Here is a 13,313-nt window from a genome sequence, read left to right on the forward strand (position 1 = left end):
TTGGAGACTGAAGCTGAGATTAAAGAAGATGGGAAGCTTCATGTTACTGTTCGTCGTTCTAACGCTTCGAGGTCTGATATATACTCGAGAAGGTCTCAAGGCTTGTCTGCGACTCCTCGGCCTTCGAATCTAACCAACGCTGAGATTTATTCTCTTCAGAGTTCAAGAAACCCGACTCCACGTGGGTCTAGCTTTAACCATACTGATTTTTACTCGATGATGGCTTCTGGTGGTGGTGGTGGTGGTGCTCGGAACTCTAACTTTGGTCCTGGAGAAGCTGTGTTTGGTTCCAAAGGACCTACTCCGAGACCTTCGAACTATGAAGAAGACGGTGGTGCTGCTAAACCCACGGCTGCTGGAACTGCTGCCGGAGCTGGGAGGTTTCATTATCAATCTGGAGGGAGTGGTGGTGGTGGTGGCGGCGGAGGGGCGCATTATCCGGCGCCGAATCCAGGGATGTTCTCGCCTCAGACTGGTGGTGGTGGAGTTACGGCGGCGAAAGGTAACGCTCCGGTTAGTGGTGGAAAGAGGCAAGATGGGAATGGAAGAGATCTTCATATGTTTGTGTGGAGTTCGAGTGCATCGCCGGTGTCGGATGTATTCGGCGGTGGAGGAAACCACCATGGTGATTACGCCGCTGCTACGAACGATCATCAAAAGGACGTTAAGATCTCTGTACCTCAGGGGAATACTAACGGTATGGTCCCTCACTTTACTCTCTTGTTTTGTTTTTTGCTATTTGATTTATATTCTTTACAATAACAACCCCGCTTTATTATTCCTCTTGGTTACAATTAAATTTCGTAATGATTTTTTTATTGGCTTAATCAAGATTTTGTATTTGGTAAGTAGTGGTTAATGTGTTGTTGCTGTTGTCTTTATTACAGACAACCAGTTTGTGGAGAGGGAAGAGTTCAGTTTCGGTAACAAAGATGATGATAGCAAAGTTTTGGCAACGGACGGAGGAAACAACAACATAAGCAACAAAACGCCGCAGCCTAAAGTGATGCCACCAACAAGTGTGATGACAAGACTCATTCTCATTATGGTTTGGAGGAAACTAATCCGTAATCCCAACTCTTACTCTAGTTTATTCGGCATCGCCTGGTCCCTCGTCTCCTTCAAGTATGTACTGTTTCCTAATTTTTTTACTTTACTTTTGAGTCTATAATGTTTTAACCACTTTCTTGTTAAGAAAAGGGGTCAGTCTTGAATGCGTCTAAGTTTGAAAGTTTTTTTAGATTGATTGTAGGTTGAAAGAAAAGATTTGAGAAAGATTTGTGGGAATTAAATTGATGTGGTCTGTGCAGGTGGAACATTGAAATGCCAGCTCTTATAGCAAAGTCTATCTCCATACTCTCAGATGCAGGTCTAGGCATGGCTATGTTCAGTCTTGGTCAGTTCCTTTTTCTTTCTTATTTTTTTTTTTTTTAATTTTTACCTCTCTTTTCATTTATTACATAATTAATACCATAAAACAGTCAATTGTTCTCTTTATTCTGACCTTCATTCTTTAGAGTGTTTTAAAATTAGAAAAAGAAAACAAGAAACCAAATCATCATGTGGATGCATGATTCACTGATGGCTTTTTCTTTTGAAGTTTTTATTTATTTATCGAAAACTAGAAAAAACATGTTTGTATCAAAAAAGCAAACAAAACTGGCTTCATAGCAGAAAGCATGCTCCACAGTTCTCTGCTTATCATCATAACATGTCTCTCTCTTTAATAGTAGGAACCCATTTTTATTTTATTTTCTCTTAAAGTAACAATTTTTTTTAAAAAATATATATTTAATGTCTCTCTTATCGATGAAAAAACTCTCTTTTACCTTATTAATGTTTCAGTAGAATTCCATCAACTGAATATAAAATTCGTTTAATCAGTAACTTTATTGAAAAATCAATATAGGTTAAATGATAATGATGATGTTAATGGTGGTGGATTAGTGGCTGTGATGATTGTTTTTATGTCACTCTTTTGCAGCTAACCTGTTTAAAAGAGTAGGATATTTAAGTTAAACCAAAAGGCAAAGCAATAGTATTAAATTGTGTACTTACCTATGTAAATTTTTTTATAATGTGTGTTAAAGGGTTGTTCATGGCGTTAAACCCAAGAATAATAGCTTGTGGAAACAGAAGGGCAGGTTTTGCGGCGGCTATGAGATTTCTCGTCGGACCTGCCGTCATGCTCGTTGCTTCTTATGCCGTTGGCCTCCGTGGCGTCCTACTCCGTGTCGCCATCATCCAGGTATGTTTTTATTTTTATTTGCATGAAACACTTGTATTGTGTCTACTGTACTATTAATTGTCCTAATATAATATTTTTATTTATTGATAACAAAAACAGGCAGCATTGCCACAAGGAATAGTACCGTTTGTGTTCGCCAAGGAGTATAATGTGCATCCTGACATTCTTAGCACTGCGTAAGTTTATTATTAATCCATCATATAGTTTTGTCGTATCATATGATAAATGTTGTTTGCTAAAAAAAAAAAAAAAAAATCTGGTTGCTTTGTTTTTCATTGATGAGTAAATTTGATTAGGGTTTATTTTGGTTAACGTGAATGGTAATGTTCTTTTTGCAGTGTCATCTTTGGCATGCTGATTGCGTTGCCCATAACTCTTCTCTACTACATTCTCTTGGGGCTATGATGAGATATTACCTTAAACACAGGGACCTTTTTTAAATCTTTTGGGTGATTATGAAATGTGAAAAGAACAAAAGATGCCCTTTTTGTTGGATACCCACAAATTTAATCAAAAGAGGAGTTTCTAGTGAAACTTCGAAGATAATTTGGAGAAAGAAGCTCTTGAAGAAAGGAAGAAGAAGAGGTGCTTGGCAAGTTTTACCTTTTTTCTTAGTTTTAATGAACATTCGTGTTTCTTTTGGTAGGTTGTAGGAATTTGTAAAAGCGTTGCTACTTTTAGTGAATTAAAACGTTAAGGAAAAAAAACCCAAAAGTTCAATTAATTTATGTGTGCATGCTAAAGTGATAATAGGTGTGTAAATGTATCTATTCTCACAACAATAAATTTAGTCATTTTTACGAATTATTCAAATGACCTAACTAACTTAACTTAGCAGATCTAAAATAGATCAGAAACTAACATAGTAAAGTACATTTCAAACAAAAATGTCGGCGAAAGGGACTTCTCTCCGGTTAATTTGGGTTTTGTTTTTCAAATCTAACGTAACTATAAATACTATTAGTTTTAGAATGGTAGAAATTTCCATGTAGTTTTGGTGAGAGACTATGAAATCGCATGTGACTATAACAACGTACACAAGAGTTTTGGTTGGGATTCAACAGAACACTCGATTAAATGTAGAAAGATAGATGAAGCACTTAAAAGAGATAGGGACTTGGTGCATGCGTACGTTATTCGACTTGGTCAAGATTCCTCTTCACTGCGTTTGTGGAATCTTAAAAGATTCGTTTAGTGTTGTCAATTGTGTATTCTTTCCTTTTCTGATTCTTCTCAGAATCATTACATACCACTTAGATGTGCTGATGCTTTCCATGGGTTTTTATTTGCTTTTATATGGTGAAGATATATAAATTCTCATATTTATACAACGATCTTATATGATAATGATTAATTTTGTTTCTAAACTATAAAATTCCTCGATATTCAATTAAGTTTGATTACAAACCCTTTTAACTTTCAAGTATTATTTTATTTTTTACATGAAAATAAAAGTACAAGCTCTGCTTGTAATTTGTAAAAGTACTTTATATTTGCGTGAATATTAATTTCAATTAGAAGTAAAATAATTATAATGTGTTTGCTAAACTGAAAATATATGAAATTAATGACGAGTTTTATTAGTATTAAAAAAAATTGTTAAATGGAAAAATGGTTGCAGAAAAATTGTGAAGTGAAAGTAATAAATATGGGAAGGTGTAATAATAATTAGAACGAAGAAAATAATTAAAAGAGAGCGACCATAAACTTATGGCACGCCTCACGTAAAAGAAATCATCATTTATTCATTCTGCATGAGACGGCTACAGCCGCCGTTGTATTCTTCAAATCTTCAATGTTTGTAGTTAAATATTACTACTATTGTTAATTCTTTCTTAAAACAAAATTTGTGTGTTTAACCTGCAATTTTACATTGTTCATTTCAATATTAAAAATAAGTAAAGAAAGCGAAAAATATGTCTTACTCATAGAAGAAATAAAAAAGAAGAATGAGACAAAAGAGAAGAAGACGACGCCGTGTCACTTCGCTTTCATATTGCCACTCAACACACAAACATTTTTTCAGAAGCTTCCAATTATTCTCTGCTGCTGCTCTCTCTCAATGTTTTGTTTTCTTTTGTTTTATGTATTTTTACATGTATGTATAAAATCTAAATTACTGTACATTGTAATATGATAGATTTCCATGAATACCTTAGTTCTTTTTATTAGTCGAAAAAGCCATAAATAGTTACTTTGGACGGATGAGATTGTTGATATTACATGAGAGATTTGAAAGGAACGAGGTCTGTCTGTCATAAAGAAGTTAATCTCGTCACGGAAAAGATTTCTTATTTGTTGGATTTGAGATTTTTCCAGTCATTTAATTTTACCAAAGGATGACGTGAAAGCGTAGAAGGGTATAAACGTCATTTCGGGAGGCCATAGTTGCAGATGTTAGTGTCTCTGCCTGCCACTAGACGGTGTTGGGTCGGCCGTCGCCCAGACAGAGCTTTGAGAGCTTTTTGTCATTTGTCTTTTTCATTTTATTTTATTTTTGGTTGTTTTCGGGTCTTTTAATTAATTTTGTTTCTTTTCAAAAAATAATCGTATTTTTCTATTCTTTTCTTTTGTTACTTTCGTACATTAGATTTTTTTTTGCCTTTTTTTTTTGCTGAAAAAGAGAAGGTTATATAGGAAAAAAAAAATCTAGTGCTTAAGAGAACCAAAAAAAAAGGAAAGATTTATATTTCGTACAGGAAAGATTAGATACGATATTTAAAACAGAAATAGATTTTAGATACGATATGACGACCAAATAAAAAACATCACTTCTACGCTTTTTAAAAATTAATTTATATCATTATTTAGGGTTTTATCATCACCACCATGGTAATAAGACATTGGAAGTCACCTGATTTGTCATTACAAATACTCCATCGAAGTTGATCAAAGTTACATAGTTACGGCCGATACTTTCTTTCATCTATTTTAACCAAATAGATCAGCACAAAGAAAAAGAAAATTAAAAAAGAAGAAAGAAAATTCACGATTTGATAAAATCGAAAGCTTTTACATAATGATAATGAAAATAGAAAAGGTAACGTTTTTTCTTATTTTCATTCATCCACGAGAAGTAACGTTTATGGAAGTATTTATAAAAAAAATTGGTAATGGGAGGGGAGAAAAAGATAAAGGATTCAACTATTAAAAAAATACTATAATACTTGTAAATTAGTGGGCTTTATATTTTTGTTATGGCCCCTCGAGTTCATAAGGACCCCAGCTTTACAAAGTATATAAATAAATTATGTGTGATGGGGGCTATATGCGATATGCTCACACGCATACATATCACCACTTGTATATCATATGTTTAAATTATCTTATACTATAGTATATCTTATCATAGTTTGAATGACTCTCATTCCTTTTGTCGTGTTTAAAAACATTTGTTTGTTGCACGTGAACACTTGCTTCGACTTACTAAAAAACCCACCGAGGATTTACTAGTATAATTATAATAGACTTATCTTATACTACTAGAGTACTAGTATTAGTATGTCTCTAAAAACTAAAGTAATTAGATTATCTTTTCACAAACCAACAAATAAAGACAAATGCGGCTATGAATTCGATGAACAATCACCTGTTCCCAGGTGCACGCCTACACACACATACACTACACATAGTCCTATATCCCTTATTTAAATTTGTAACTATAGTATAGTAATACAAATACTCTAATAGTTGAGTTTTATATGATGTTGTTGGTGTTACTTCGGGGGTTATAAGTATTTTTTGTTTAATTCTGTAAAGCTTGAATCATATTTGAGCCTGTTTATTTTTATTTTTTTTTTCTTTTTTTTACTAAAACATTTTCATTATATTATATAAGAGTAAAATACAAGGGTGAAATACGTTTTTGAAATTCGAAAGCCAACAGAAAACAAAAATATCTCTAAAAACTTAATTCCCATATACTAGGAATACAAAGTAGAAAACTAAGACAAAAAAAAACTCTTAAAATAATTGGAGAAGTCGAAGAGAACATTAATCGCGAGACTAAGTACTCAAAAGTCGATGTCGAAAAGACCTACAAACGCAAATGGAAGAGATCCCAGGATAGAGGCCTTCGCGAAGATTTAATCCAACCGAAGACAGAAAACCTCTAACATTACGAGCAAGGAACATGAATTTAATTCCTAACTACCTAATCTTATACCGAGAATCATATTTGAGCATGCTTTGTAAATTATTAAAGGTCTAGAGACTTACATTTCTTGAGTCCATTTAATCCATCAGAGAAGGCTGTAGAATCCAGGCTGCTTACTCAGCATTATGCTGAAGCCTTTCACTTGGGTCCTCCCATCTTAAAGTTAGGCCCAACAAGAGTTTTGTTCCATGTAGATTGCAAAGATAACAGGCCTTGAAAGAAGCGTTCAAGAAGAGTTCGACGTATCCTCCTTTTTTTTTTTTTATTCCGGTCATGAGGCGTGAATCATGCGGTCACGGGTTACGATACCTTCTTCATTCACTACTTATGACTGGAATTATATACACTAACTTCTGTTTTGCCGGATTTAGTTTCGGCCATTTGTGTAATGGCGGGTAAACCGCGCAACTCTTATCCCGATTAAAACGAAGATTAATTTTGGCGGAAAAGAACTAATGGGCCGATTCTGAAGTCCAATATTGGGTCAAAAGGTTAATGGGCTTATATCACTCTTCGTGGCTTTTAGAAAGTATCTAATCTTATATACTCTTGACTGTGTTAGTCTATTTTTATAAAGAGCAGCTGAAGCCTGAAACACAGATTTTTTAATACCTCTTATTTGGCAGCTGAAACACAACATTTAACATCAAGATATTGACGACATGAAGTCGTAAGACTTTTCTTTCGAGTAATAATAACCCACTGTATATTTTAAAATGTTATATTTGCTTTCGAATCTTTTTTTTGTTAATCTACTTGTGCACCTGGTAAATTGAGAATCTTCATATATGGCCCCAATACAAGGACAAATATACATATATTATTCGTTAATAATAAGAAGAAAAATAGGAATGATAACTGGGGGACCAAAGTATGTATAGTCTCCCAATTGGGAATAATAATGATTCGTTATTATTAAGTTATTTAACCCTAAATCATCGGGTGACAAATAACAAGGTCCCATTATTAAGTTAACATGCATAATTATATGCATACCCCATTTGTAGAATTCTTAACTAGTATACATAGTCTTTTGCCAATAAAAATTATAGCATACGACCGACCTTATGTATTCCATAACTATATTACCAGGGCAAGTAGACAAATCAAACGAACAAAATTGAATAAAAATCGAGTGTAGGCTCATTATTCATTAGAACCACTATCTAGTCTATTTGTGCATTTAGTGATTTTCCTTTACGGTCGCTGTCATCAAATTTTTTTTCAGTTATTATATTCGTTTTATATGATAATTATGTATGTCATTTGCTTATTATGACTGAAATACATTTCATAATATTTTCTTTTTGGTAGTGATATCATAATAATTTATAGTAATTTGCTTTTTTCATACTAATGAAAAAAGTGGGTAGAGAGACAAGTTCGTGATCACCTACTTGTCATTGGCCTATCGGAGGATTAGCGGTATGATACGGCATTTCAAAAGTGGTTACACTCCCGACAATTATGATTTTTAAATTTTTGTTTTGATAAGAATATAGCTTCTAGCTCTCTATAAACTGATGCACAAGTTGTAACAACGCTATTTTTTCTTTTGAATATAATTTTAACATTTTATTAAAAAAATGTCCTAAATACTACAAATTATATATATTTTACAGACTAAAAAGAATCAGGATAGGAAAATAAATTATGCAAAAGTATGTTCAAATGAATTTGGTTTTTGTTTTTTGATCAAGCAAGATCTTCCTTCAAATCAAACGATTACAAATGGGAGAGACGTAATTGAACATACGCGAGGCGAGAAGTTAAAGTACTAAAACAGTATAAATTAATAAAATGAGAGAGAGACACAAACTTAGCAAAGTTTGATAATGTGATTGAAGAAGTGTCGAAACGACCAAATATGAAACATAGCGGGAGAGAGGCAACTCTCGATCCCACTCTAACAAACTACTTGATGATAGTCACCTTAAATTGTGGAGTTGAAGCATAACCCACAACCTCGAATGAATTTGTTTTAAGTTATTTTAAAACATGTAAAACTCAAGAAACAACGAGTACGACTATGAATGATGAATGATCATTTGATGCGGTTGGAGTGGTACACTACATTCACGAGAATCACAAATGCATATGATCACTATTGGAGAAAAAAATAATATGTAGGGGACAGCATATTTGTTCCTTTCATTCCGATTATTTATTTTCGGCAGAAAAAAAAAAAATCAAACCAAGTTGTGGTCCAAGGAAAGATAGTAGACCCACTAATTTACCATTATATGGATCTCGGCAGTGTCAAGTGGTTTGCCTAATTTCATTTTTTCCCCCACATTTTTTTTAGTTTTTGGAATCAACAACACCTTGATATTTTTTATTTTCTTTCTCTCGATCAAAGTGATAGGATCTCTTTAACCTAACTGACGATACTAAGCAAGAATCTACGAAAGCGATGCAAATAAAAGACATGTAGGTCGGAATCATGAATATTCATATCTTTATAGATAGTATAAGGTGGATATCATATTATATTGATATCAATATTGGCCATGGAAAATAAATTTTTGCTTTAATATATATTGTTTCTATACTAGCTAATTGTAAAACTACTACATAAGACTGAAATTAGATTTCATATACGTAAACAGCTTCAAGTTAATCAGCTATTTGTTGTTCAAAAAAAAAAAAAGTTAATCAGCTAGTTACTCTCTTTCTTTAAATTGAGTTAGCAGCTGATTTTGAAAGTTGTTAGTCTAATTGTCGACATATTTATAGCAAAACTAGCAGAATGATTCGATAATCCAACTCTTCTAAGTTTTGCATATATTTGATGTGATTGCGATTTCTACATAACCTATTTAGTCATTCTACTATATATATATATATATATAACAATTTCGTAATTTAGTTTAGTCAAAAATATTTAGTGATCAACGTTTGGTGGTATTGCTAATCATAATCATAAAAAAAATATGAATGTTTTCCAAAAATAAGACGACAGGGAGAGAAAAGAAGTTGAAAAACAACGGATGTGGCTGTGACCTGTGAGCCATTGGATTAAAAGATTCATTAAGTTGGCCATTCGGAGCATCTTGGGATCACTGTCTGTTCGCTACTTCTCAAAGACTCTTAACTGTGTATACTTTACTTCCGGTAACAGTGCTTTGTTTCATATTTACCTTTATGCCCCCTCACATCTATAATCATTAGAGATTTTTAAAGTTGCCATCCGCCCATCTTAATCATTGAATCCCAACTTGAAGAAAATGGAGTATAAAGAATCTGTGAATCCAAACAGTGTAGAATCTATCAAACTAGGATCTGTTGATATGTTCCCCAGCTTAATCCCACAATTAAATTTAAGTCGTTGGTCACTCTATATACTATATTGGTTAATTTTTGTTACCTTTGTTAACGATCATAATTTGTTTTTGAACCAGACTAATCTAAGAGAAGCAAAGTAAATTATAAACACATTTATATATGTACACACAAAAGATTGAATCTTGGATTATAATTATTTTGCAAAACCAAAAACTCTAGATAAATTTGGTAACATCCACGTTTTTGACATTAACTAATTACAATGTATGCATGGACCTTTGATTGTACGGTAGTTAAACTATAAATATTCTTAATCAAAGAGGTAATAGCATGTAAAGCAAGCTACTCAGATTTTTTTTCCTGTCAAGAAGCTATCTCAATTATATAAGTTGTTTTTGGATATTACATTTGTGATAATTTTGTGGGTGCCAAAAAAAAAATGGACACATATTGTATAATTGTAATTATTGTCATAAGAAAATGCAAATAGCAAGTGAAGTATTTCTTTCTCCAACCAAAATAAAATAAAATTAAAGAAAATGTAAAATTATCACATTTTTCTCTATATAATGCGATCAAGAAGATCAGAAGGAACAACACAGAGAACCACAACACACAAAAAAAACCCTAGAACTCTGATTTTTTTGTTTTTTTTTTGTTTTTCTTGTCAATAGACAATGGCTCACGGTCACACTAATGGCGCCATCATCTCTCCTTTCTCCAAAGATCTATGTAAGCTTGCTCTTCAATTTCTGCTCTTAGTTTCTTTCAATTTGTTCTGTTCATAAGAAATCCCACAATGTTCTCAAAATTTTCAGCAAGGACGAGAATTAATGATCATTTTAGTTACACGTTTAACATTCACTATTGTTTTGTACCTTTCCATTTTCCTTAATTGATCCATTACTACTCATGTTCTCTTTTTTTTTCTTCCATTGTATTCTATATATGAGCTTGTGAAGATATGACACTATTTCTGGAAAAGTACTGCAACATGAAATATATTTGTTATTAACACGATCTATCGTCATACTAATTGTAGAATTAAAAAAATTAGGTTTTTTTTTTTTTTTTGGTGGAAAGTGATTTCTTCATCTGATAGGAAAGTTGTACCTACATCTCTGATTCTCTGCCGTCTCGCTATCTTTTCTCCAGTTTTCGTCTCTCTTTGAATTCACCACGTGATCTAGCTTTTTTTTTTGTTGTTGTTCGTTTTCATGTTAAGATTTTAAAAACCTTTTAAAGATATACAACTTAATTATTCTACCCAACACATGTAAGAACCCAAAATAAAGAGAGAACACCGCGAACTTAAATTAGAGAACGTGAGACTACTGATATAGACATTTTGATCATAAGATTCCCTGAAATACAGATATAAAAACGTATGAAATTCTTCTTTTTTTTTTTTTTTTTTTTCTGAAATACAGTTTGATCTCATTTTTACAAAAATAAAATAAGAAACTCCTTAGTTTTGACCATATTAATTAGTGAATTAGCGATAGCAATCTTTATTGTAACGTCGAAAAAAGTAATTTCTATGTCAAAAAAAATAAAAATACAAGTAATTTCTTATTCTAATTAAGGAAAGAAAATACGAAACCTGTTATAATTACCGTGGGACACACTCCAATTAAACACGTGAACAGACCCAATCTAACGGTGTAGAAGATAACACGAGTATGGACGTAACGACAATCTAGATTCCCCTGACGGTCCCTTAGTTTAGTAGTGTTTGAATTATCGGATCCGATATTAAGACAGAATCGGGTATTTCGGGTTCCGTCGAAAATAAACCGATCGATAACCGGAAATTAGAAAACACGTAAACCGAAATTTACATGTGAAGCGTTTTTTCGTCTTCTCAAATCTGGTGGGCAAAAAGAGCTCAGTCCAGAGAAATCGAAACAGAGAGAATTTGGAATCTGCGAGTGCTGATGCAGTCGAAGGGTAGGGTTCACAACCGCAGATCGAGGAGCTTTTCGAGATCCAGACTCGCCATCGAAGGATCATAGCCATAGTTTCTTACTTCTCGATTCATAGATTTCGTCATCCTTAGAAGAAAAAAAAAATCGTCTCTTTCTTGTTTCCCTTCTGTGTTCTCATATGAAAATGGCTGCGTATGGTGAGTTTGAGTTAATCTGGTGTGAATCACAATGAAACTGAGCACTGAGCAGGATTTAAAAATTGGGACTTTTTTTGTTTTTTCTATAAAGTTTCTGTTTTGATTTTGCTCATCAGCATTTATATGATTATTGGTAATGGTTTCTTGATTTGGGTTTTGTTTCTTTTACATTTGCAGGTGAGGAACGTGAAATCCAGAAGAATTATTGGAAAGTGCACTCTGTAGGATTGAGTGTTGAGGCCATGATGCTTGATTCCAAAGCTGCTGACCTCGACAAAGAAGAACGACCTGAGGTATATATATCTCGACTCACCCACCTTTAGTTCTATACAGATTACGAGTCTCAGTATGCCTTGAGATGGATCAGATAGATAAATCACATAGCTTTAGGCAGTTTCTTTACCATGTGAAGAAAGCTATTATTATATAAACTGTGTTGTGATTATCTTTTTAATTGTGTCATGGACTTATGTGCTTGTGTCAGATACTTTCGCTTCTACCACCCATTGAAGGGAAAACAGTGCTAGAGTTTGGTGCTGGTATTGGTCGTTTCACTACTGAATTAGCTCAGAAGGCAGGCCAGCTCATTGCTGTTGACTTCATTGAAAGTGTTATTAAAAAGGTTAAATCACGCCCGTGCCTGTTCTTTCAAGCTATACTTATACTACTGAGTTTTGTTCGATTTTTCCCTCATGAGTGTCTTTCTTATCTGCAGAATAAATACATTAACGGCCACTACAAGAACGTCAAGTTTATGTGCGCTGATGTCACATCCCCGGATATGAAATTTCCAAATGACTCTATGGATCTGATATTCTCCAACTGGCTGCTAATGTATCTCTCCGATAAAGAGGTAACCATATATTCTTACTAGAGAGGAACCAGATTTTAACAGTACAAACTTAGAGTAACCACGAAAGTAATGCATATAAATACATGCTGGGACTACTATTACAGTATTATATCAAACAAAGACCGGATACCAGCAGTTTCTATTGTTTCTTGGGATTTCAAATGAAACAATTCTGGACCGTAAAGCATCTTAAGCTTTACTCAGATATGCGCCATGTGCTAGAGATATTAACCACCTGTCCATATTTAACTTCACATATTAAGATTGGTTTTAATCATCAAATTGCAGGTTGAAGATTTGGCGAAAAAGATGTTACAATGGACAAAGGTTGGTGGGTATATTTTCTTTAGGGAGTCTTGCTTCCATCAGTCTGGTGATAACAAGCGCAAGTACAACCCAACACACTACCGTGAACCCAAATTTTACACAAAGGTGTGCTACCTATATTTACCACCATTCATCTGTTTCTGGACAACTTTTTTGAATTTGGTGCATGAATACTTTTCAGCTTTTCAAAGAATGCCATATGAATGACGATGCTGGGAATTCGTACGAGCTTTCTTTGGTTAGCTGTAAATGTGTTGGAGCTTATGTGAGAAGCAAAAAGAACCAGAACCAGGTAACAGGCCTCTTCATGTTTTAGCCA

The 13,313-nt window shown here is 33.5% G+C and overlaps 2 protein-coding genes across 3 annotated transcripts in view; both read left to right on the forward strand.

Annotated features, from left to right (window-relative positions):
• LOC104715837 (auxin efflux carrier component 1-like) overlaps positions 1–2,972 on the forward strand; it is a 4,535-nt gene extending 1,563 nt beyond the window's left edge. Inside the window, exons 2-7 of the mRNA XM_019230078.1 lie at positions 7–697; positions 888–1,125; positions 1,311–1,396; positions 2,091–2,248; positions 2,348–2,424; positions 2,587–2,972. Coding sequence (XP_019085623.1) covers positions 7–697; positions 888–1,125; positions 1,311–1,396; positions 2,091–2,248; positions 2,348–2,424; positions 2,587–2,653 — 1,317 coding nt within the window. The 3' untranslated portion in view covers positions 2,654–2,972. The remainder of the gene's footprint in view (positions 1–6; positions 698–887; positions 1,126–1,310; positions 1,397–2,090; positions 2,249–2,347; positions 2,425–2,586) is intronic.
• LOC104712972 (phosphoethanolamine N-methyltransferase 3) overlaps positions 10,275–13,313 on the forward strand; it is a 6,038-nt gene continuing 2,999 nt past the window's right edge. The window contains exons 1-6 of one of the 2 annotated variants that reach the window (XM_010429983.2): positions 10,275–10,421; positions 11,992–12,107; positions 12,299–12,436; positions 12,530–12,667; positions 12,956–13,099; positions 13,176–13,286. In XM_010429983.2, coding sequence (XP_010428285.1) covers positions 10,367–10,421; positions 11,992–12,107; positions 12,299–12,436; positions 12,530–12,667; positions 12,956–13,099; positions 13,176–13,286 — 702 coding nt within the window. In that variant the 5' untranslated portion in view covers positions 10,275–10,366. Of the gene's footprint in view, positions 10,422–11,587; positions 11,815–11,991; positions 12,108–12,298; positions 12,437–12,529; positions 12,668–12,955; positions 13,100–13,175; positions 13,287–13,313 lie in introns of those variants that run through there. The other variant, XM_010429984.2, reaches the window with a different exon arrangement.

Source organism: Camelina sativa, chromosome 9, assembly GCF_000633955.1.
Source record: "Camelina sativa cultivar DH55 chromosome 9, Cs, whole genome shotgun sequence".
NCBI lineage: Eukaryota > Viridiplantae > Streptophyta > Magnoliopsida > Brassicales > Brassicaceae > Camelina > Camelina sativa.